Genomic DNA, 26402 nt, shown 5'->3' on the forward strand with positions numbered 1-26402 from the left:
CAAAGGACCCGCTCACCTCATGGGTGCCAACAGATTGCATGACAAGTGGAATACAGTTTAGGCGAGCCATAAGTAGTTTGCTGGCAGTTCTTAGCTGGTTTAGGATGATTTCACTGGTCTAATCTGGTGTTTATCAGGTCTAAGTTGTTAGGTCAGTTGTTTTCCCAGCTTGACTGAAGTTACACTACTTTATTTGGTCATCCAGTCTGGTTTTGCTGGCAGTGCAACAATAGTCTATGTGCGAGGTTGTGCATTGCTTGTCAAGACGCCCTCATATGTTCATATTCTTAATCATAACCAGCCAGCTGAACATTTTTACACGTCTACACTTGTATTTAATTTGTGGGGTAAAGTGAAGAGAACAAAACTTTTTGTTTTTATAAGCAACAACAATGAGGAACAAATAGCAAGGATGCATGAGAATGTTTCCAGATTATCACTGCAACTCCTTTGAAATATGTGACCCTGGACCACAAAACCAGTCATAAGGTCAGTCTAAAAAATTGAGATTTATCTCAACATCACATGAAAGCTGAATAAATAAGCTTTCCATTGATGTATGGTTTGTTAGGATATTTGGCCGAGATACATTTATTTGAAAATCTGGAATCTGAGGGTGCAAAAAAATCAAAATATTGAGAAAATCACCTTTAAAGTTGTCCAAATGAAGTTCTTAGCAATGCATATTATTAATCAAAAATAAGTTTTAATACATTTATGGTAGGAAATTTACAAAATATCTTCATGGAACATGATCTTTACTTAATATCCTAATGATTTTTGGCATAGAAGAAAAATAATTTTGACCCAAACAATGTATTGCTGGCTATTGATACAAATTTACCCGTGCTACTTATGACTGGTTTTGTGGTCCAGGGTCACATATAAGAATACAATAACATTTTATGAACAGAAGAAAGACAATAATACAATTATATTGTGTGGACTTTAATATAATTATTGTTATAGTTATCTTTATAGATATGTAGAGCCTTAAGGAGCCGATAAAGTGTTTTAATACTGAGGTAAATCAGATTCTGCACTTGCACAGTCCTTTTATCTGCACTTATCTGATTCAGCAACCTTACAGTAGCATGATGTGAACCTAGAATGTGTAAATGTGTAAAGGTTAAACTGAAAAGCATGATTTAAGTTTTTTTTCTGGGTGTCAAACATAAAAGACATGCGTGACATGCGATGAATAGGTATTTCAGTCTTGGAATGCGGTCAGGCAGTATTTTTTTTTTTTTGACCTCAATAATAGATTCTGTAGACATAATAGACGGAAACATAATAGATTATGTGCTTATGTTTTGCAAAAATATACAAGCAATTTTATTCTTATTATTCAAACAGACAAAAACCTTTTTTTCATATTTATGTCTTTATTTAATGACTTTAAATTATTTACTCCAGAAATGTTACAATTTTTAAAATCAGTCATTAAAATATATTGTCATTTTACAGTGAGCACAACAATAAAAAACAGTCAATGCCATGAGGTAATTTAACAGCTTTATGATTCAGATTGGGAGAACAAATCCTTTTAAACTCCCTTACAGTGCCTATTAATACTCTTCTCTTACATCAGTAGATTAGTGCCAAGCTGTGGTTTTAATACCATCATTGAATCCATCCTGTATTTTTCAAACACTTCTAACGCAGCCTGTTTGGAGAGCCATGCATGCTTGAGTCTTCATTCTCTGTGTGACAGCAGCTTCACTCCCGTTGAGCCCCTCGTGCTCCAATGGCAGTGACATGACAAACTTCCACATCGGCCCCAAGCTTATGCAGCTCATCCAGCCAGATCTGTTGCTTCTGGGACAGACGGTCATTAGGACCTTTCACTTCCACCAGCTAGAAGCACATAACTCAAATGAGCAACGATTTAAAGGCCGCTACTTTATATATCCAGTATTTCCATTTAACACCATAATGACCATAAAAGCAATTCAATAAGTTAAATACAACAAAGTTATATTTTGGAGTGTTTAAAAATTGAATACATTCCTAACCAGCAAACTACATCTCTGACTCACCTTATACTTCTTGTTGGATGTGTTCCAGACCACCAGATCTGGAAGTCCCCCTCTACAATGCCTGAAGTCCTTTGCCATCCTGAGAACCACACCGCTCAGGAAGTGGCCACCCAGACATGCCACTAGACTCTAAAACCAGATAAAGAAAACAAAGCAATTACACAGTGTGCATGGTTGAGAACATAATTTGGCATGCATGGCATAATCAATTATATATTTCTAATAATATGTGACCCTGGAGCACAAAACCAGTTAGAAGTAGCGAGGGTATATTTGTAGCAATAGCCAACATTACAATGTACGGGTCAAAATTATCTATTTTTCTTTTATGCCAAAAATCATTAGGATATTACATAAAGATCATGTTCCATGAAGATGCTTTGTAAATTTCCTACTGTAAAAAAATCAAAACTTAATTTTGGATTAGTAATATGCATTGCTAAGTACTTCGTTTGGACAACTTTAAAGGCGATTTTCTTAATATTTTGATTTCTTTGCAACCTTTAGATTCTCAAACAAATACTGTTCAATCCTAACAAACCATACATCAGTAAAAATTATGTATAAATATATTTCAGATGATGTATAAATCACAATTTCAAAAAACTGACCCTCCTGACTGGCTTTGTGGTCCAGGGTCACATATAATATTTGTAATATGACAAATGAATATATTCTAAAATATGCTAATAGAAGAATGCCTGTCCTTGGCAAAACAGTGTCTGTGATTACCTGTGCCTGCTCAAGACTGGAGAAGCGCTCCCAGTTTATCATTGCACACATTCTCCCCTCCTGTGCGTTCCACACATCAGCGAGCAGCTCCTGCAGCGTCTCGGCAGACGCCTCGCGCAACATCTCAGCACGCGCCTCGATGGCTTCCCGCCGGTTTTCGTAGAAACAATCAGTGTGGAAATCCAGAGGACAAGTCTGGGAAAGGACATGCAGTCATTGATCACTGATCTGTTGGGGTGGTATGCCCTGACGATAAAGTGTGACCCTAAATATTTAAAGCGCACAGCATTTATTTCTTAAGTATTGTGTACCTGGTAAGGGTTTCGAAAGACATCAGGAACCCCATCAATAAAGATGATGTCGAACATGAGGAGTCCAACAAGAGTGGAAAATGTAGAGCCCTCTCCATGAATACCTAAAAGAGATTTCAGAAACATAAATGTAAAGCATAAAAGAATATATAAGTTGTCTGAAGTCATAAAATAGGCTATCAGAGCACACAGTATAGGTCAAAAGTTTTCATACACCTGGCAGAATCTACAAAATGTTAATTGTTTAACCAAATAAGAGGGATCACACAAAATGCATGTTACTTTTTATTTAGCACTGACCTGAATAAAATATAACACATACAAGATGTTTATGTATAGTCCACAAGAGAAAATAATAGTTGAATTTATAAAAATTACCCCGTTCAAAAGTACGCCTGATTTCTAATACGGTTTTGTTGATCCACAGCTGTTTTTTTTTTTGTTTTGTTTTGTTTTGTTTACTGATAGTTGTTCATGAGTCCCTGTTTGTCCTGGACAGTTAAACTGCCCGCTGTTTTTCAGAAAAAAATTTCAGGTCCCACAAATTCTTTGGTTTTACAGCATTTTTGTGTATTTGAACCCTTTCCAACAATGACTTTATGTTTTTTAGAATCATGATCTTTTCACACTGAGGACAACTGAGGGACTATTACAACTATTACAGAAGGTTCAAACGCTCACTGATGGTCCAGAAGGAAACACAAATCATTAGGAGCTTGGGGGTGAAAACTTTTGAACAGAACGAAGATGTGTAGATTTTTCTTATTCTGCCTAAATATCATATTGTTTTCATTTAGTACTGCCCATCAGAAGATAGTTATATGTTTCCCAGAAGACAAAATGAGTAAATTTACCCTGATCTTTAAATTCAAAATTTTCACCCCCCGCTCTTAATGCAATATGTTTCCTTCTGAAGCATCAATGAGCATATATGAATATGAAGCATATATGAAGCTGTATATCAAGCAAAAAAAAGATGACAAGCTTGATTGTCATTATGAGGTTTGATTCACTGAGTGAATTCCTCAATTTCATCAAAACCAATTCATTCATATAATGGTGAACAAACAATGTGATGTCACACCTTGATCAAAACCAAGCGTTCTGTAGTGTTCCAGTGCCAGGTCCTCAACAGAACACATGACCATAGTCCCTCGTCCCTCTGTGGAGCCTTCATCCTCACTGGCCGCTCTGAGGAAGACTGATTTGCCCATACCACCCTCATGAGGAAATAGCTGGCCTCGAATAGTCACCTGTTAAAACACTCCTGTTAAAATTCACAGTGCGTTCACAAGAGAAATTGACATTTGCATCAGCAGCACCACAAACACACGCTGTGGTACTGTTGTGAATGCGTGTCATAGACTGACACATAAGAGAAGAAATTGTTAAATAAAGTTGTTATTTTTGTTTTCTTTGTGCACAAAAAGTATTCTCATAGCTTCATAAAATTACGGTTGAACCACTGTCACATGGACTATTTTAACAATGTCCTTACTACCTTTCTGGGCCTTAAATGTGGTAGTTGCATTGCACTGTATTACAATGGTCCAACAACAACAACTACAACATAATGTGGAAATGAAGACTCACATGAGTGACATCCTGTACGTGAACAGTGGGCAGATCCCGAAGCAGCAGACGGTACTTCTTCAAGCTAGCAGATTCCTTCATTCGGGAAGCTCGCTGGTGAAGTGACAATTTGTGGCCTGTTCGGACCAGAGGGTCGTTCAGTCCTTCCCGAATAGCACAGATGGTCTTGATACAAAAGGTTTCAAAATCAATCAATCACTCCATAATTTGGAAGAACACTTGTGAATCCCATATAAAAGTAACATTAAAACAATCTTTTAGTTATATTTATATGCAATCAAATGAGGTACCTGCTCATGTTGTTTAAGGTGTTGCTGGAGATTAAGAGCAAGTCTGTCCCACCAGCGCCCCCTACTGTCTACACAATACACTAGCTGGGACAGAAGATCCCTGAGCTCCTCCACAGCGTCCTACATTTCAGAAATGAAAACATAAATAATTACATGAACTCACGTAAAATCAATATATAGGATAAAGTGTTTACAACAGCATTATTAATATTTTGTGTATTTACCCACCTCGTAGCGACGGAGTCTTTGTAAAATCTCAACTCCTCGAGACAGTATCCGAGTGTAGGTCCAGCCCACAGTGAAACACCGCAGAAAAACAGGCAGCTGTTCTTGATGACTGCACACATATTGAAACTCAATCCATCTTACAACAGCAAACAAATTAAATGAAAGATGAGTTTTCTTTTTCAAACCTCAGGTCACAGGAGTCTTTAATCTCCTGCCAGGTGGCCTTTGCTGTAGAATAGAGGGCATGGGCGTCCTCCCAGCTGCCTGTCTGCATTGCAGCAATCACATCCTGCAGAGTACGCATTGCCTTTTCATACCTGTACAGAAGAATATGTACAGAATCTAATGTTTTACAATAATAAAAGAGACAACGATGTATCTAGAACATGATAACAAATTAATATTTTAGGGGCAAATCTTACAATACCTGTCAAGAAAGGGCAAGTCATATTACAGCCAAAAAAACACAAGAAAGAAACAAAAAATACATTTTAAATAGTGCTGTCAAACGATTAATCGCAATTAATCACCTTCACAATAGGGCTGTCAAACGATTAATCGCATGTAATCACATACAAAAAAAGTTTGAGTTTGCCTAATATATGTGTGTGTGTACTGTGTGTAATTACTATGTATATATAAGTACAAACACATTCATGTATATATTTAAGAAATATTGACGAGTATATGTTCGTATTATAATTTTTATATAATTTATATTATATATAAATAAAAATATTCTGTACATAAATAACATATTTCTCTTAAATATATGCATTAATTTGTTACACACACATATATTAGGCAACCTTTTATTTTGTATGTGATTAATCATGATTATTTGTTTGACAGCCCTAATTTAAAATAAAAGTTTGTGTACGTGTGTATACTGTATGTATATATATATATATATATATATATATATATATATATATATATATACATATACATATACACACACACACACACACACAGATATATTTAAGAAAAATATGTTATGTTTATGTATTAAATATATTTATATATAATATTATATGAATACATGTAAATACATGTGCATATTTTTAAAATATATACTGTATGTGTGTGTATTTATATTATTTATATTTATATTATGCAACCTTTTATTGTGGATGCGATTAATCGTGAGTAATCGTTTGACAACAATAATTTTCAAATTTCATTATATTAAAAATTATGTTAATTTAAAGATTAGTTTAAATTAAAATATGTACGTACCATGGTAGTATTTGTTCTGCTTCCTTTATCCCTTTTAGTTTTGAAATAAATATCTTTATTACAGAATTTAATTCATTAATTAATTACTGTACACAACTGTCTTGAAAGTATTACAATGCAAACAATCATAATAGTCCTAAAATAGACAAATAGGATCATCTTTATACAAGATATAATTGATTTTTCTTTTCTTCTTTTTGAAGTGAAATGTGACCTGAGCATGTTTTTTTAGGTGTTTTGCTCATCTATACACCTTTCCTAACTTGAGCAAAGTATGATTATAAAATAAACTGACCTGATGAGGTCATCCCTGTCCTCAAACAGTTTGGCTGAGCGATGTACTGTATACTCTGGGAAAGCTAGACGGCCAGAATTGACAAGAAGAATGGTGTAAAGCTGCCCTTGACCTCCAGCAGCCATCTCCTCCTCCTCCAAAGTGTCTGTGAGGGAGAACAGGAGCAGGACGCGGGAGAATACGGCACGTGACCTGCGGCACAGACGCACACAGGAACCTGCAGCCTGCTTGGCTCTGAAAAAGAAGAGCTTGGGTGTACAGTTCTCTTACATTACTCATAATAAGTGATATTATGCTATATACACTGTTAAAAGGTCATGGTCAAAATATGACACTATTCAGTAATAGTGTCATCTTTCAGTAATCATTCTACTATGAATATTCTAATTGAAATAGCAACCTTTTGTAACCTTATAAATCTTTACTGTCACTTTTGATCAGTATTCTTGTAGCTTCATAACATTACAGTTAAACCACTGATGTCACATGGACTATTTTAACAATGTCTTTACTACCTTTCTGGTCTTTGAACATGTCAGTTGCATTGCTGTCTATGAGTCATTTTGGATTTCAACAAAAATATCTCAATGTGTGTTGAAGATGAACAAAGCTCTTATGGATATGGAACGATGTGAAGGCGAGTACTTAATGACAGATTTTTCATTTTTAGGTGAACTATCCCTTTAATAGCTTCTGTTGTTCATCTAGAACAAAGTGCACTACTAGGGTTTATACATACAGACAGTACATGCATCTTATACATCTCACCTTCTGAGTATGACTGCAGCCGTGTTGTTTTGACCAGTAAAGAGTGATCGCTGTTTCCCTAGCTGGAGTAGCCCCTCAACCAACTGCTGTTTCTGAGTCCCATTCCCTCCACGGCCAAGGTGAAAGCTTTTGGCCAGGTTTCTGAGCTCCGGTGCAGGCAGCAGATCCAAAACCTCTTGGATGTTGTCAAGCTCAGATTCTGTCATTGGGAAGAAGTCACGAACTATAGTGAAGTATGTTTCCTGACAGTTCTGTTGACAATTTGGTTGACAAATCACATCACTAACCTGTTTGTAAGAAGCCACATGTGACCAGCTCTTGAATGACAGGTTTGAGGTCTGAGCTGATCTCTGTGTATTCCAACTTACTGACCGGAAGCCATTTCAGCTTCCTTTGAAATAAACGGACATACAGCATCTGTCCAGGTACTACAGGAAAGGAAGAGATAGGTTTGCATTAATACAAACATACACTAGCAGTCAAAAGTTTTTGAACAGCAAGATTTTTAATGTTTTTTAAAAGAAGTCTCTTCTGCTCACCAAGCCTGTATTTATTTGATCCAAAGTACAGCAAAAACAGTACAACTCTGAAATATTTTTACTATTTAAAATTACTGTTTTCTATTTGTATTTTTTTTTAAATGTAACTTACTCCTGTGATTTCAAAGCTGAATTTTTTTGCATTATTACTTCAGTCACATGATCCTTCAGAAATCATTCTAACATTCTGATTTGCTGCTAAAAAACATTTATTATTATTATTATGTTAAAATCAGTGGAGCAGATTTTTTCAGGTTTCTTTAATGAATAGAAAGTTCAGAAGAATAGCATTTATCTGAAATAGAAATCTTTTGTATCATTAGAAATGCCTTTAACATTGCTTTTGATCAATTTAAAGCATACATTAAAGTATTAATTTTATTCCTCCCCCGAATTTTTTTTTTTTACTGACTTTTTTTACTGACTTTTGAATGGAATAGTGTATAATGTTACAAAAGCTTTTAATTTAAAAAATGCTGATCTTTGGTTCTTTCTATTCATCAAAGAATCCTGAAAACTCAGTTGTTTTAAATATTGATAATGATAAAAAAAAAATGAACAGAAAATCAGTATATTAGAATGATTTCTGAAGGATCATGTGACACTGAAGACTGAAGTAATGATGCTGAAAATTTGGCTTTGATCACAGGAATATATTCAAAAAGAAAGCAGTTATTTTAAATAGTAAAATATTACAAAATTTTACTGTTTTTGCTGTGCTTTGGATCAAACAAATGCAGGCTTGGTGAGCAGAAGAGACTTCTTTAAAAACTTTAAAAATCTTCCTGCTCAAAAACTCTTGACTGGTAGTGTACATTACTGTTCGAAAGTTTGAGAAGCTGAATTTTCAATAGCCATTATTGTGTCACATGACCTTCAGAAATCATTCTAATATACTGATTTGATGCTGAAGTAAGATTATAATCAATAATCTAAAACAGCTGTGTTGCTTAACATTTTTGTGGAAACCATGATACACCTTTTTCAGGATACTTTGATGAATAAAAACGTTTTTTTAAAATAGACATCCATATAAATAATAAGAGTAGAACTGAGACTTCAAAGTCACTTCACAGTAGCAGTTCTACCTGAGAGCTGCTGAAAAGAGTGAATGGTTGAGAAGTCTTCCTCATTGAAGAGCATCCTATCATCCTCATTCTCCAACACCGCCTCAAGCACGGTCCGAAAGTTCTGCAGGTAATACGGCTGCCTGGTGTGCTGATGCTCTGATTCTTCGCTGGCTTTCTCTACGGCAAACGCTTTGGACTCATTGGCTGGTGCGGTATTGGGATTCCTCTCAATGCCCTTGTTTGTTCTTTTGCTTTTGATTTGACTCTCTGACACTGGAAGAACATCGGACGAGGCCTTGGTTTGATCCGACTTGACATTCGTTTCTTGTCTGTTTTCAGTTTTGCTTTGAAAATACCTACTTTTCTTATGTATAACAGAGGCTTCTGTAGTGTTTGTCTCATGTTTAGGCAACTCCTCTGATTTCCGCTTTAGTACCCTAGATGATGATGATGAAGATGAAGAGTGAATTGCAGCGCTGCTGCTCGATTCCGCCAATAACGTGACAGATTTTTCAACATTTTTCACTTGAGGTTGGTTTGACGTCACTGGCTCTGTTGGCAATGCTTTATCTGTATTTATGCCACTGGCTTTAGATTGAAAAGTTAAACTCCTTATGCAATTTTCCTTCTGTGAGCTGCTCAGTTCTGCATCATGAGCCTCTTCTTTCCTGTGAGTACGATCCTTTTCAGATTCTCCTGAAAGCCTAAGTACTCTTCTAGACAGTTTAGAAGACAAACTTCCAAGACCAACTGTTTTAACCGGTTTAGTTTGCGCATTTGTTTCAGATGAATCTTGCCTCACAGCACAGTTCTTTTTAAAATACGGACTAGTATCAGCAGCATCTTTCTCTCCTGGGCTTTTCTCTTTCCCATCAGTTTGAGCTACGGCATCATTAGAGGGTAATTTGCTTATTTTCTCCCGCTTGTTGTCACTGACAGCCAGTGCATCTTCAAGATCCTCTCCAAGAAACTTCTGACATTGAGAGTCTATGTGTTCGTTAATCTTGTAACGAGGTACAAGTTTGCCACACAGAGGACATGCCAGTTTACACGGTGGTGTATTCCTGAAAAATGAAGTTATGGAAGCAACGCTAGCTCCATTACTTGTTCTGTCTTTGATTGCACTGACCCTCTGGCTTTTTTTCTTTGTCACTGAGAGTCTCTTGGCACTGCCTCTGTTAGACAAGCTGCTTCTTCCTGTCTGAGACTCCATGACTTTTTATAAAGGTTGTCCCATAAACCAGCTAGACAATGTGGAATGGAGTGTCATACCGAAGCAGGTGTGAAGCAAGCTGCATATTGGTTTCTCTGAAACTGAGAAGAGTACATAAAAAACATTTAACAGACAGTGGCTGAATTAAGTTTAGGAATGGTGCTTCATTATATCTTTTGTCATATTCACAGATGATTCTTTACAAATTATTTGATTTGTCAATTGTTTCAGACTCTGCAAGACTGACAATAGACCAAAGTCCCTTTGCAGTAGACTGCATTAGCCATGCCACCAACGAAAAAAAAAATAGCATAATATGAATCAAAACAACACTGTCAAGTACATAATAGACTATACATAAAATAATTATCATGCAATTACAACTAAAGCTTCTGATAACTGTACAAACCTTTATAGCGCTGAGATTAATCGTGAAGCCAGTCACACGAATACATGGCGCCATGAGTTTTTTGCTGTTATTTTTCAAAATAAAAGTCAGCTCCAGTCAAGATATTTACTTATCTTTTTATCACAACGTTGATTTTCGTCGCAATTTCTCTATTAAATATACCTGGCTTCCAAATTTAATGTCTTGTATTTGAGGACTGTATCCTGACTGACTAATTTAGATTAAAGGACAAACGGGTTTTTTGTTGTTGTTGGATTTTTTTCCAAGTAACAGTTAATGCTGAGATAGTTCATCCAAAAAAAAAAAAAAAAAAAATTAAAAATCTGTCATTATTTATTATTCTAATAATAATCTATTCTATACTCACCTTAATTTCCTTCGAAATCTGCATGGCTTATTTCTCTTAAACATTAAGAACATTTAGGGAAACGTCTCTTTTTTTTTTCCATACAATGGAAATTGGTTCCCAATTGGTGTGCTCGGCAGAAGAAAGTCATACTTATTAAAAATGACATTAGAGTGAGCAAGCAATCCAGCCATTTTTGGGATGGACTACCACTATCCCGTTAACCACAGACCTTATTTTACTTACAAATCAGACACCATTTGGCCTACAAATTGACGTCAAGGGTGAACGTAATGGCTATTAAACTCTGAATCACTATTTTGTGTCTTCCTTTATAACAAGCATTTAGACAGTTAAACAAACTACACACAGCAGTCGAACAGTTTACACTATGTGAAAACACCGTGCTTCATAGAGATAACAGTGACTAACATGACTAACTTGTTTCCCATCTGTAATAAAGTAAAGGTTTTCACAACAAAACCCTCCCAAATCGCGCTCTGAGGGGAAAAATATGCTTTTTTTGGCGGGGTTTTCCTGTTAAAATTCGCATTCCAATGCGTAAATATCACGTTAAAATAACCCGCGGCAACAGCGTTAAAGTATTCCAATTCAATTCCGCGGGAAAACCGTGGACTTGGCAACACTATGGCCTGGTTTCAAAGACAGGGCTTAGTTTAAGCTAGCACTAGGCCTTAGTTAAAGATATTTAAGCAGCTTTTATAAAACTGCCTTATTAGAAAACGTTACAGGTGTGCTTTTTTAAAAGAACAATGGCACTGATATATGTCAGAGAAAGATATTTTGAGTTGAGACAACTCAAACATGCATTTTAGTCTATGACTATCCTAAAGCCTTGACTGTTAAACCGGTGGTGTGTGTATCATAAATCATATAGCTTATGTTAAATCAGATAAACAGTGTACAGAGATTTTCCCAAAGAGTTTAACAAGTAGGTGCGGATATATTCAGATTTATTCAAGTTAGACCATGTGGTGACATTTATTTGCATAATTTTACAAAATATTAATGATTCACTATTTGGAAAGAATTCTATAATTGTTCTTTATTAAAACTGACAAGAAGGAACAAAACACTTAATTTCAAGAGACAGTGTTGGATTGAATTCAACAAATGGCCAACAGTTGCAGTTTTATTTCAACTGTAGCTACAAACACACATTCCTTACATGAATGTTGGTGATAGACTAAATCAAATATAGTTTTGCACTTTTACTAAATTTAATTTGACGTGCTAGAAAATCTGATAAATTTTAACAAGCACATATAAAATAGTTTTTTTTTTTCTTGAGAGAGAAAGGAATATTTGGGGTATAAAGGCATATACAAACAGTGGTCTTCCCAAAATCTTTTTTGATTTAATAAAATATTTTAGTGGATACTACTTAATGTATGACAGCCTTAACACTCACATATGAACCCTCAAGCAACTTTAACCAATTCAAATTTCTAGTACTTTTTAAATTAACCTTCTACAAAGAACTCAAGATATTTTGCAGATTGGTAAAATTGTTGAATTTAACCAATAAATGTAACCAAAAAGAGGAAAATATATTTTTCTAAAGTCTACACAAGCTTAAAAGTAAGAGAATGTGGAAGAAACCATCCAAGGTGATGTTGCAATTTTTTCATAAAAATTATTTGTAAAACAAATTCAAGGCACTTGCTGTGAAACGGGACGCAAGTCAAATACACAAATTCCTTTTCTCCTTAATTTTTTTGATGTGCGATTTTATAAAAAACAAAGAACAGATTTAAGAACATATTTTGAGAAGTCTTCATGTCATCACAGATTTAACAGTAATTATTTTCACAGGAATCATATTCCAGATCTCACCAAATGTTCGCTGTTAATACAGGCAGACAGGAATTTCTTTGGCACATCTCTACTGGTTTCTGACAGAGAGGGGTGAGAGTGAAAAGGCTGCCAAAAGGCCTTCATGGTGGTTCAGTGCCTTGCTCAAGGCACAACAGCTGGTGACAGAGAAAGTAACCGATTCTGATTCAGGGTTTCCCGATACTTGCCGCCCATACTGAGAGTGCAATCAATATCAGTTAGTATGATTAATTACTACAACACATGTACAGACAGATCCAAGAGCAGAAGTCAAGAATAGGTTTGTTCACTGACCAAATTTAAAGATTTAAAGCCAAGTAGAGTATTTTCTGTATTTTCTAACAGGTTTTAACAAATGGTATTAACATTAGGGTCCATATTAAAAAGGGATGGTTGTTTCCCATTCAGGATAAACAACAGATAGTGGGCAGATTTAGGTTTTGGGACCGACTTAAAGGTACTGTTCACCCAAAAATGAGACTTCTGTCTTGTTTTATCATCCTCATAGGAAAGCCTGTTTTTGCCACAGAATGGAAAATAAAAAAGGTAACTATGACTTTTTATCTTGCAAAATACAGTAGCAAAAATTTTTGCTAAAAACGTTTTTGAAGAAGTCTCTTCTGCTCACCAAGCAGCATTAATTTGAGCCAAAGAACAGCAAAAACAGTAAAATTTTGAAATATTTTTACTATTTAAAATAACTACTTTCTATTTGAAATGTAATTTATTCCTGTGATTTCAAAGCTAAAATTTTAGCATCTTTACTCCAGTCAAGTGATCCTTCAGAAATTATTCGAATATTCTGTTTTGCGGTTCAAAAAACATTTATTATTATTATGTCTCTTTGATGAATAGAAAGTTCAGAAGAACAGCAATTATCTAAAATATTATAAATGCCTTTATTATCACTTTTGATTCATTTAAAGCATCCTTGCTAAATAAAAGTACAAAAATGACAAAAATGTTCTGTTTTAAATATTGGTATTATAATAAAAAAAAATGACTGAACAGCAAATCAGCATATTATAATGATTTCTGAAGAATCATGTGACACTAAAGACTGAAGTAATGATGCTGAAAAAATGAGCTTTGATCACAGGAATAAATTAAATGTAAAAATATATTCAAATAGAAAGCAGTTATTTTAAATAGTAAAAATATTTCACAATATTACTGCTTTTCCTGTACTTTAAATCAAATAAATGCAGGCTTGGTGACCAGAAGAGACTTCTTTAAAAAACACAAAAATCTTACTGTCCAAAAACGTCTGACTGGTAGTGTACATATAAAAAGAGCAATTTTAAGTCAGTGGAAACTGGTTTCTTTTTTTGACCATACATTTAAAGTCAGTGAGTTCTAGTGTTGTTTTGGACCCCACTGACTTGGACTCTTCAAATTATCTTTTTTTTGTGCTCCTTGCATGAGTAAACGAAGACAGAATTTTCATACTTGTGTAAACCACCCCTTTAAGGCTCATAATTAAACAGATTACAATGTGTGTATCATTACAAATGTGATATATACGTGGTTACTTCCAACTCATTTGATTCTTACCTTCCCTCATGTTCAAAGTGATATTAAGGCACAATAAACAATCACAAGGTCATGTGATTTGTTGCTAATAATGAATAAACAGCACATTTCCCCCGTCAGAAGAGCAATCTTCTGGGTGGGTACCGTAACAAATAATTCACAGCAAAAATCAGGAAGGCGTATTCTTAGTCCTTCCAGCAACTTAAAATGTAAAATTCTGTTCAACAGATACAATCAGGTAAAAAGGCTGAATGAGATAATTTCCAAAGACAACATGGACATGAAAATACACCAATAAATAAATAAAACACTCACATAACAGGTAATAAACGAGAGAGAAACAGCAGAAAAATAGAAAAGTTTAGAAGGAGGTTTTCTGCTAATTGGCTCTGTGGTGATGGAGCAGGAAGTTGACATCTAAATTGAGGCACAATGTTGTTCTGCTCTTTCCAATGTTTTTTTTTCTTAAGGTACACGCAGACACTTGTGACGTTGCTCTCAACCGTTACACTGCTGCTGGTAGCGGCGATTGAGTTCTCGCAGCTCCTTCTCGCGAACGCGTCGCGCCTTGCTGGACTTCGTGGAGCGGCTGGAGCGAGTGGACTGTGCTGATTTGGTGCTGTGGCAGCGTGATGACGCTCTCTTCAAGAGGTTCTGGGAAATGGAACGCTGCAGGTTCTTCATGGAGGAGGAAGCAGCCATGCTGACAATCCAAGGGTGTTTAAGTGCCTGGCCCGCAGTCAGACGCTCAGTGGGATCCACCGTGAGGACACGGTCAATGAAGTCCTTAGCAAGATTGGAAACACTCGGCCATGGCTGTCAGAAAACAGAAGAGAACAAAAAATAGATTTAGATTATTCAGATATTCTCAAAACATCTCACCTGTGCCAAATCAATACATTTCAGCAATGCAAAATAAACTTTAAGTTGATATTTTTATTCTTCTGACACATCTTTAGACTATCTCCTTGTATGTTATGACAACTGGCCGAACACTAGCAGCTCTTTAAGCCAGAGAGAAAACAAAACATGGCTGGGTTTTTGTTGGTTAGCATGACTTCTCCAGGGCTTTTCCCTGTAAAGCCCACATTCGTCTTGTCTGTGACTCACAGCAGCAGAGAGGCCCTGACGCACACACTCTACCAGGAAATCTGCGGCCTTACATCACACGCTCATGCAGGGGGTTACTGCAGGATAAGACGATGACATGATTGTCCAGCTAACACAAACACACACACACACACTCTACAAAATATAAGCACACACCATCACACAAAAACATGCGTGCAAATAAACACATTTGTAGGCACGCAAATAAACACATTCAGAAAATTCAAGGTCAAAGACAAAACAGTTGGCAAAGGTTTAAAGTGTTTGTGATGAATAGAAACAAAGCACATTAGCAGACGAACAGACAGAAAGAGGCAGGACTATTATAGCCTGTTGTGTTTTGCCTTTGAGATGGTGGCTTTGTGGGGAATATTTCGATTTAGGAATGCAGTTCTGAATGGACTGGGTAAAAGCCTCAATGACCTCAAGTCACTGTATAGCAGTAGACAGATATTTTCAGTGGGGCACTGTTGTTCTTCTTCTAGAGGGGATTTGATTGGCCAAAAGTAGCTTGTGTAGTGCAGATAGAAAGACTGCAAGAAAGAAAGACTTGCTAATGGTTAATTTTGTCAAAAGCAAATAGATGGCCTTAAAGGAGAAGTTCACTTCCAGAACAAAAATGTGTTTATATATGTTTTAATCTCAAATGCTCGTCTTTTCTAGCTCTGTGATGCGCATGCGTACTCTGTGTAATCCGGGTCAATACAGTTAGGGTATGTTAAAAAACTCCCATCTCATTTTCTCCTCCAACTTTGTAACTTTTTTTATAAAGGCTGTTTGAAAGACCACATAGCAGAGCTAGAAAAGACGAGCATTTGAGGTTAAATAGTATATAAATTTATCTTTTTTTTTAGAAAATGACAGATCATTTCACTAGATAAGACCCTTACTCCTTGGCTAGGATCGTTTATAGAGCCCTTTGAAGCTGCACTGAATCTGCATTTTGGACGTTCAAACTTGCGGGCACCATTGAAGTCCGCTATATGGAGATATGTAAATTTTTGTTCTGGAAGTGAACTTCTCCTTTAATGCTAATAGGTTTGAACTACATGCAAAAAAGCTTTTGCTCACCAGACAACAGGCAATAATATATACAATGCAGTGCAAAGGTCATGACTTCAGTTCCCAGTCAATGCATGATTGGTTAGCTGGTTGCTTTAACGCCATTCCGGCTTCCTTGGTCATTTTTTATGCCAAGCAAGCTGAAATACTATAAAAGAACATTTTACAGACCTATAAAATGTTTTTAAAGTTTGTTTTAAAGCTTAATTTTCTTCAGACACGTTTGCAGAGTAATATTATATCCTAGAACTTAAAGGGATAATTTACCCAAAAATAAAAATTCTGTCATTATTTGTTCATCCTCATGTCGTTCCAAACCTGAAACACCTTTGTTAATCTTCGGAAAACAAATTAAGTCATTTTTGAGGAAATGAAGGTGATGACAGAATTTTCATTTTTGTGTGAACTATCCCTTTACGTTGAAAAGATGCTGGACTCTGGAATGACGAACACAGTAGTCTTCATTTTGTATGCGTGATTCCATAATGTCCTATAATCTAATCCCAGTAATTACTGAAAATTAAAATGTGACCTCTACCCACAGTAGGGTTAATTTCATACAGCTTTCCAGGCAATGCATGAACTAATAAAATATATAACTTAAATGCAATGGAAGTTGCTTTAGATAAAAGCATGTGTCACAAGTATAAATGTGAATGTGATAATTTTTTCAGTTTTCATTCATATTCATAATTTTAAAATAGTTTGCAGAACAATAAAAATAGTCAAATTACGACTGATGTTTGCTTTATGTGCCACTAGTGGGATTAAATGTGACCCTGGACCACAAAACCAGTCATAAGGGTCAATTTGTCCAAACTGAGATTTATAAATCATCTGAAAGCTGAATAAATAAGCTTTCCACTGATGTATGGTTTGCTATAATAGACCAATATTTGTCCGAGATACAACTATTTGAAAATCTTTAAAGTTGTCAAAAGAAGTTCTTAGCAATGCATATTACTAATCAAAAATTAAGTTTTGATATATTTACAGTAGGAATTTTACCAAATATCTTCATGGAACATGATCTTTACTTAATGTCCTAATGATTTTTGGCATAAAACAAAAATCAATAATTTTGACCCATACAATGTATTTTTGGCTATTGCTACAAATATACCCCAGCGACTTAAGACTGGTTTTGTGGTCCAAAACCCTAATAGTCTACGATAGAGTTTTGCCATTTGGCAACACGTCATTGTTCCTCACTTTCTCTGTCTAAGAAATCAGTAATATTATGTTTTAAAGCCACGCTTAAAAAAAAATACATTTAATGTTTTTCCTGGGGTCACCCATAGAGGGAGGACACATACTACACACTATTAGCACATTACAGCTGTAACTGAGTTTATACCACACATTATATCTTTTAGAAACGTAAACAGAATTTTGTTTATAACTATTTATTTAAGCATGTCTGTAATCCATTTAAAGCATTTATGTTCTGATTTAAAATTTAAATAACTCAAAAACCATCAAAATAAATATATCTATTAACCTACATGCCATGTGATCAATAACCAAAATCACAGAACCATGAACAATGGATGTGTTGTTAAATTAAGGAATATTTTAATCTCAGACGGTACATCAAGCAAACATTTTAGGTCAAAGGGGTCAGCTAAAAAAATGTTTAGGAATCCCTTTTCTATGGAACAAGCAAAAAGAGAGTCTCTAATAACAGTAAGGATATTGAATAATAAACAATACTTAATCAGTCGAAGTATAAAAATGAATTGATTCATCCATGTGACAAATTTGATTCTTTTTTATCTAAAAAATTAATAATAATTAAAACAAAATAAGTGAACAAAAATAAATAAACAAAAGTCATATGACCAACTTTTAAACAATGTTCATTGTGGTACAAAGCCACCATGTGGCGGCCAATTTTTCCAACTTCTAAAATCTACGTAAATTTCTCTTACTGAAGCTCTTTTATGTAAAAAAGCAAATTGGGAAAAATATTGAGAATGTCTGCACTCAATAAAACTGCAAAAATATGTTTCCTAGTAAACATTCCACCCCCTTTCCCCCCCTCGGCTGCCACTCAACAGGCAAACAGGTAGTGCCGCCCCAAACTCAAACCATTTGTTGAGTCAATGTTGCTATGTCAGGCCTCTCAAACAAACAGTGCACTGCTGAAAGTGCCACAGACCACAGCGCTTACACTTTTCGGGGAAATCAACCGACGAATGGCTTACTTATACTTGTGTCTGCACAAATATAAGCAAGCTGGCATAGGAGAAAGTATTTTACACACGTCAGTTTTAAACTCAGGTAGCGGAAAGAAGTTTAACATCAAATACTAACACTTTAGAGCAATTTAAGGAAATTTAAAGGTGAATACCACACATTAACATCAAGGTAACATACAAAGGACATATATTTCATAGGAGCTTGTTTGTTTGCAAAAGCAGTCAGCCAGTATAGTTGTATAGTACAATGCAAATGAGCCCAACAACATGGCACATAAACACCGCTGGGTTTAATAAAACCAAGTAACATCAGCATATGCTTTATAGCACTTCTATACCTAATCGAAAACATCTGCAATTCCGATCTCCCAGCAACCCTTGTTTTGTACATACATGATCCACACTGCTCATATAAATCTCATATATAAAGCTCACACATACTGCTCTTATATAGAAAACTACAACTAGTTCAAGAACAGACATTATTACAGGAAGATCCCATTAGTTAATGCATTAATGTTACTTAATATAAACATAACTGTTCATTGTTAATTCATATTTGCTCAGATAGAGATCTTTTGGTTTTAAAAATTCATTTTTAAATGTTAAAATTACCATCAATAAATGCTATATTAGCATTTTTCATTGTTAGTTCATATTAACGAATATAGTTAACTCACCTCTCTGCACAGAATATTTGTATAAATGTGCAAAGTGTGACCATTATTAGTTTTTACATATATCATGAATAGGATTTTATCTCTGTGAATTGTCCCTTTGGGTTCTGATATGTTAAGTTTCATCTGTAACTTTAACTCTTAAAACTTTATCTGTATGAGATGTGAAGGCTTTTAGTTGCGTCGTGTGAGACACAAGCACATTGAAGTTTAAATAATGCATATTTTACCATTTAATGACATTAATCTCCATCTAACCACCTAACCACGCAGCAGATCTGTTTTAAATGAATCTCTTCCCAAATATGAAGAGTAACATTAACATAACATTTTCGTCTTGTTATCTGTTGACGAAAATATCAATAAATTTTTGTCAGTTTTTTCATTCAAAACGAGTTTTTGTTTTGTTATTGTCAAATCTTGTGTAATCTCACGTATCTGTAATTAGATGCACATTTAAAACTGTAGTCTAATTCCAATCACTTACATTTGTTTTATTAACACAATCCTTTCTGGATTACAATGTGCTATCAAAATGACAAGTTGCATCTGCTGTGAGAAAAGGCTATAAAAGATCCACCACCTGCAGCATCCTCATATACGATATAGCCTACTAACCTGGACTACTTTTATGTTTACAGACATGATGTAATGACCCAAAAACGAGTGGTGGCATGCTTGTATTTTCATCGAAGACCTACCAGTACCATTCAAATTAGAAAGCAATATTATAAGCTTACCGTTGTGAATCAGGCTAAAGTAAGGAGATAGTCTGGTAATGTACTCACTCAAAAATTGATTTTTAATAAAAAAAAGTTATGGACTGCAGCTTTAATTAGCACAGGTTTGTATTTCTTTTGGAACTCATTGATCAAGGCCTCATTGATCTGAGCAGTTCATTCTTTGAGTGAACACTGCCAAAATTATATATAAAAAAGATTTTCCACTAAACATGAGGCCTACAACCAATCAGTTCCTAAACCTGTGCTGCTTTGAAGAAAACAAGTTGATATAAAGAGAGATTTACAATCAGTTTTGAAAAGGTTGATCATTTTTTACCAGCAACACCTAATTGGGTAAATGATTTTGGGGTTAGTTTATCCAAAAATGAAAATTACCCCATGATTTATTCACCCCTCAAGCCATCCTAGGTGTATATGGCTTTCGCCTTTCAGACAAAAACAATCAGAATTATATTTTTTTTTAAAAATCCTGGCTCTAACTAGCTTCATAATGGCAGTGAATGGATGCTAAGATTTTGAAGTTCAATTAAAGTGCATCCATCCATCATAAAAAGTACTTTTTATGATGAATGGATGCACTTTATTGGACTTTAAAAAATCAACAGCCATTCACTGCCATTAAAGGCTTGGAAAATCCAGGACATTTTTAATACAACTCTAATTGTATTTGTCTGAAAGGTTCAGATTCACATTCTTCTCTGCCCTCTTGGTAGCGGGTTTCGATCATCTTGATGGCGTACGGCTGCCATGTGCTTCTGTGTTCCACTCGTATTACCCGACTGAAACTGCTCTGGCCTAACAAAGCTTTGATATCATACTTAGCAGTCACTCAAGGGTCCACACGGCTCCAGGGGGGGTTAATAAAGGCCTTCTGTAGCCAATCAATGCATTTGTGCAAGAAAAGTATCCATATTTAAAACTTTATAAACTGTAATCGCTAGCTTCTGCTAAGTGTTTTACACACGGTTACAAGAGAGTGGCGTTCCAGGATATTTGGATATGGATATTTTTCTTACATAAACACATCAGTCCACTTCAGAAGGCCTTTATTAACCCCCTTGAGGCATGTGAAGTACTTTTTATGATGGATGGATGCACTTTATTGGACTTCAAAGACTCAACAGCCATTCACTGCCATTATAAAGCTTGGAAGAGCCAGGATATTTTTAATATAACTCTAATTGTATTTGTCAGAAAAAACACAGAAGATGGCTTGAGGGTAAGTAAATCATTGGGTAATTTTCATTTTTGGGTGAACTATCTCTTTAAAGTGGTTGCATTGTTCTTACCTCCCCAGAGAAGCTGTATTTCCCTTTGAGAATCTGTCTGTACAGACGCATGCGATTGTCATCCTCAAAAGGCATGGTTCCACTGAGCAGTATGTAGGAGATGACTCCCAGCGCCCACATGTCTACCGCATTAGTGTACGGCTTTCGAACGAGTATCTCCGGAGCGATGTACTCAGGCGTTCCACAGGTAGTCTTCATCAGGCATTCGTCGCCTTTCTTCCGCGTGCTGGCCAAGCCAAAGTCTGTGATCATAATCTTGGAATCAGCACCAGGATGGTAGTAAAGCAAGTTTTCAGGCTTGAGGTCCCTGTGCGTGATGCCCAACGTATGAAGGTACTTCACCCCATCAAGAACCATCTGTAGCACCCGCGTGGCGTCCCTTTCTGTGAAAGACCCGCGGGCGATGATACGGTCAAACAGTTCTCCACCGGTGGCCAATTCCATCACCATGTAGACCCGCTCGGCTGTCTCGAACACCTCCATCAGTTGGATGATGTTGGTGTGGCGCACCCGTCGCAGCACGCAAAGTTCAGATTCACATACTTCTCTGCCCTCTCGGTAGCGAGTTTCGATCATCTTGATGGCGTACGGCTGCCGTGTGCTTCTGTGTTCCACTCGTACTACCCGACTGAAACTGCCCCGGCCTATCAAAGCTTTGATATCATATTTAGCAGTCACTCGAGGGTCAAATTTGGCCCTGTATTTGGCTACTTTTTTCCGGTGTGGGTCAGCAGGCTCCGGCTGGCCGTTAGCCGGAGGAGGAGACTGGCTCACCTTCGCAGCAGCCTGGCTTTGACCCTGAGGGGATGGCGAGCCTGTTTTTTCCCTGCCACCGTCACTTTTGATGAAGTTTTTGTAGACATCAGTCTGATGTGGCTCTACCTTTTTGACTAGGTCAAGTTGGACGTCAGCGGGTGGCTCTGGGAGGACTTTGCTCGTCCTGCACCCCATCACATCAAAATCCTTCCTTCCTGGTGCCAGCAGCACATCCTCATCTTCCAGGCAACATCCAATCGGTGCACGGTGCAGTGCCACACCGGCAAATGCAACGAAGGGACACGTCCAGTCCCACAGTCAGTCACTTCTCCAAACAACACCTCAGAATTGCCTGAAATCCAGTCGATGTGAAATTTACAAAAGTATAAATCTGAAATTATAAAAAGAAAAAGGTATTAATTTCTTTATACTTAAAATCTGCAAATAATCTGGTTAGTATAGACTATTATGCATATAATGCATATATTAAAAAGATAGTTCACCAAAAAATGGAAATTCTGTCTTACTCACCCTCAAGTTGTTCCAGTATGACTGTCTTTCTTCTCCTGAACACAAAATAAGATATTTTGAAGCATGTTGGTAACCAAACCACTGACTTCCATAGTATTTTTTTCCATAATATTGAAGTCAATGGGGACTAGCAACTGTTTGGTTATCCACATTCCTCAAAATATCTCTGTGTTTAGCAGAAGAAAGAAATTGCTGCAGGTTTTGAACAGCTTAAGGGTGAAAAAATAATTACAGAATTTATATTTTTAGGTAACCTATCCCTTTAAATATATAAAAATGTATATTTTGCATGAAGTGTGAGCTGTTTCGTTTTAGCGTATGTTTAATATCAAGTGTGAACAGTAACAGCTCATGCTGATATGTAAAAATAAAAAGTTCTGTTGATAACACTATCATTTTTGTATATTATATACTGTACATTATATAATAAAACACAAATTAGTGCTATTAATAAATAGGAATAGTGTATAGAATAAATGTAATTATATAATTGAATAATTGTTAGCTTGAACAGAAAGTGAATGTGTATACTCCTGGCAATAAATAAATAGAAAGATAAGACAATATTATAACAATTATTACTCCTATGCATAATAAAAACCAAATGTGCTGCTAGTAAATGCAAAAGGAACAGTGAATAAAAAATAATTCAACAGGTAACACTTAACAATAAAGTATATTAGTTAACATGAACTAAGAATGAACAATACTTCTACAGCATTTATTAATCTCAGTTCATGTTTTCAGCATTTACTAATGCATTATTAAAATCATGTTGTGTTTATTAACATTAGTTAATGCACTAACATGAACAAACAATAAACAACTGTATTTTCATTAACTAACATTAACAAAGATTAATATTGTAATAAATGTATTATTCATTGCTCGTTCATGGTGGTTAATACATTAACTAATGTTAGCAAATGGCACCTTTTTGTAGTGTTCCCATTCAACAATATACTTTAATAACTTTGTCCTTTCACTGATAGATATATAGACACATAGACAGACAGATAGATGTCCAACTGAATAAGTGTATACAGCGTACATATATAAAGGATATTTGTTGGCATAAGCAGAATAACATTTCCCGTTACAGTACATGTAATCGTTACATTGCGTTTGACCGCATTAGAAATCGCTAAAAGCTGTGATATGCGATTTACGGCGCTGTGTAACTGTATCTGAGAAAACAGAAGGCTGGTAATAAAATGAATAACTATGACACCACTAATACTATTACTAGTATCATAACATACCGAGGATGTACTTTGTTAAAGAGTTAAACTATAGACCGATCCTGCAACTGAACTTTACCACAAAAAAATTCCTCTGGCCCCCCACAAAGACTTAAACTGAGACACTTGTTCACATATTCATGGCTCAAAACAAACTTGAAACACTCTTCTTCAACTCCGCTATCCGCTGCAGGCCTTAACGGAGCCAGCCCTGTTACAAAGTCACCAATAAATCGTTAAAATGCTTTAAAGTGGACGATATAACGGATATACCCCCCAACATGACAAAAAAAAAAACTCCCCGTCCAGCACAAATCAATTGTTTTCTCGAGGCCTGGATGAAAAAACCTGAACTTAATCGTTAAGGTTTCCGAGCTTTTGTAGTTTTAACGACAACGGTATGCATTTATAACCAAAACCGTTAACTTTTAAAGTCCAAATACAGTTGAAAAGTACCTTAAGAGGGATTTTCTTACAGGCGATGGTGGGAGTACGAAGGCGAGATTCCCAGCGCCAGCCTCTCCACTCCAGTTTCAGCTCTTCTCTCCATTTTACCGCATTTCTTAAACTTTAATCCGGCTAGAAAGATAGCATCTCCATAGTATTTGCTAACATGAACAAGTCGAGTCCAAAAATAACGGTTGTTAACTTGTTTGTATCACTTTAGAGACGAAGCGATATGAGAAGAAAAGTATGAAACTGAGACCGCCTGCTTGGAAACGGTGTTTTCGGAGTGGGACCACCTTTTTTCCTGTGTAGACCTTTCTTTCTTTCTCCCCCCTTCTCGGTTTTTTTCTTTTGGGAAAGGAAAGACCTCCGCTTGCTTGCTTCGACCCCTGCAACAAATATTGTGAAGCCAGAATCATACATTTGGCTGAGAAACAAAACTACGGATGATGTCAATCTATGCGTTTTGAGAATAAACGTCAATGTATGCATCTACATCCTGTATTGTAGCCTACAATAACACTGAATTGTAAAAAACTGTATGATATGTATTGTTTGAACACTCAGAATAACCTTTTCTCACTCACAGTAGTATAAAATTAAGGCACAACTGGCGTTAATGCCATAAATACAGGTTAGAATCAAAGCAGATTTACTTTTGAGTACATTTATGAACAAAAAAAATGTGTACTCTATATATACATTTCTATCTAAAAGTTATGAAATATGATTGTGATTGTAAAATGTTTGTAAATTTGCTGTTTTTTACTCAAAATAATGCAGAATATGCTTTATAGACACCTTTTATTTACAATGTTTATTTCATATGATTTTTATTTCACGTGATTGCTACTTCTACTGCTACTTTTTTAATCTACAAATTATTAAAACCAACAAGCTGCAAAGAAACAGTTAGCTATTTCTTGTATTTTATCAAGATGTTAAAATTAAATACCATTTTACATCATTTAGAAAATACACTGCCGAATTTTAGAATTTTATACAAAGATCTAGAATTAACCCTTCACACTCCGAAATATTTTTCGGTTCTAGTGCTGTTCTGAAGGGAGGGACTTTTATATTGTACAAATCAGTTTAGCTGACCATTTAGCATGTATTGTAGCTTGCTTCAAATAAAGGATTCAAATATATGAAGCAAGCTACGATTCTATCAAATGTTAGCAAAGTAAAAAGGGGAAAACTTAGACATGACCCTCTTCTATACAAACTTTTGTGTTTCATTTGGTTGATATTTTTAAACCAGCCCTCCAATAGATGAAATGCACTCATGAATATTTCTCATTAGATTTTGCCTTGGAGGTAATGTGGGCCACAAAATAAAGCCTGAAAAAATAATTCAGAATACTGATCGTCAACACCAGGAGGCTGTTTAAATGAGCTGTTTTATTTTTTATTCATTTTTTAAAATAATATTTTATAGTAGATAACAGTTTTAGGTTAAACTACTATTTCATATAGGCTACATGCTGCAGTTTTGGGCAACAACACTATCACACAACACGAGTTACAAATGATCTGATTCATCCACTAGATGACGCTGTTCCTTAGTTAATGTCAGGCTCTAAATAACATTTATTCCTGGGTTTTGCTTGTGTTCATATGTGCTGTTGATAGTGGTAAATTAGTAGAAGAATGTACTTAAAGACTTAATCAAGTACAAAACACCTGAACTTACTGGTCACTCAGTGAGCATTTAGGCTGTAATGTCACAGAAATAAACATTTGGTGTAGTAGTCCTGATGTTTCGAAATATCATGAGTCATATATTTATATAAAACTTACCACCATATGACCCAAAGCTGAACTCTTGTTTTTTGACTTTTTGATATTACCGTTCCAAAAAAGCAATCACTTCAGAATTG

At 35.6% G+C, this 26402-nt stretch overlaps 2 protein-coding genes across 3 annotated transcripts; both read right to left on the reverse strand.

The window, feature by feature from the left end:
* Positions 1–1384: 1384 nt before the first annotated feature.
* fan1 (FANCD2 and FANCI associated nuclease 1) lies at positions 1385–10801 on the reverse strand. Its single transcript, XM_051135876.1, has 14 exons — positions 10727–10801; positions 9123–10418; positions 7783–7923; positions 7496–7694; positions 6728–6961; positions 5379–5510; positions 5194–5302; positions 4966–5085; positions 4676–4840; positions 4167–4335; positions 3083–3186; positions 2772–2966; positions 2040–2168; positions 1385–1857 (listed from the first exon to the last, which is right to left on the reverse strand). The coding sequence occupies exons 2-14, from the start codon at positions 10315–10317 to the stop codon at positions 1720–1722; spliced, it is 3030 nt and encodes a 1009-aa protein (XP_050991833.1). The 5' UTR covers positions 10318–10418; positions 10727–10801; the 3' UTR covers positions 1385–1719.
* Positions 10802–12359: 1558 nt separating this feature from the next.
* On the reverse strand, positions 12360–24919 carry pskh1 (protein serine kinase H1). 2 transcript variants are annotated; one of them, XM_051135599.1, is made up of 3 exons: positions 24549–24919; positions 21545–22691; positions 12360–15278 (listed from the first exon to the last, which is right to left on the reverse strand). In XM_051135599.1, the coding sequence occupies exons 2-3, from the start codon at positions 22493–22495 to the stop codon at positions 14961–14963; spliced, it is 1269 nt and encodes a 422-aa protein (XP_050991556.1). In that variant the 5' UTR covers positions 22496–22691; positions 24549–24919; the 3' UTR covers positions 12360–14960. The 2 variants fall into 2 exon arrangements, with proteins under 2 accessions (XP_050991556.1, XP_050991555.1); XM_051135598.1 differs by having other exon boundaries at positions 24529–24919.
* Between the last annotated feature and the right edge of the window lie 1483 nt (positions 24920–26402).

The sequence above is a fragment of the Labeo rohita genome, chromosome 18 (genome assembly GCF_022985175.1).
Source record: "Labeo rohita strain BAU-BD-2019 chromosome 18, IGBB_LRoh.1.0, whole genome shotgun sequence".
NCBI classification, from domain to species: domain Eukaryota; kingdom Metazoa; phylum Chordata; class Actinopteri; order Cypriniformes; family Cyprinidae; genus Labeo; species Labeo rohita.

What these genes read in the sequence shown, in the direction of transcription:
- fan1 (XM_051135876.1), bottom strand. Translation starts at nt 10,317, where the DNA reads ATGGAGTCTCAGACAGGAAGAAGCAGCTTGTCTAACAGAGGCAGTGCC. An exon ending in ACGTACAGGATGTCACTCAT is followed by an intron (nt 4,336 to 4,675) that starts GTGAGTCTTCAT and finishes GTGTTTTAACAG; the next exon opens with GTGACTATTCGAGGCCAGCT. An exon ending in TCTTTCGAAACCCTTACCAG is followed by an intron (nt 2,967 to 3,082) that starts GTACACAATACT and finishes GTCCTTTCCCAG; the next exon opens with ACTTGTCCTCTGGATTTCCA.
- pskh1 (XM_051135599.1), bottom strand. Translation starts at nt 22,495, where the DNA reads ATGGGGTGCAGGACGAGCAAAGTCCTCCCAGAGCCACCCGCTGACGTC. An exon ending in AATACAGCTTCTCTGGGGAG is followed by an intron (nt 15,279 to 21,544) that starts GTAAGAACAATG and finishes GTTTTCTGACAG; the next exon opens with CCATGGCCGAGTGTTTCCAA.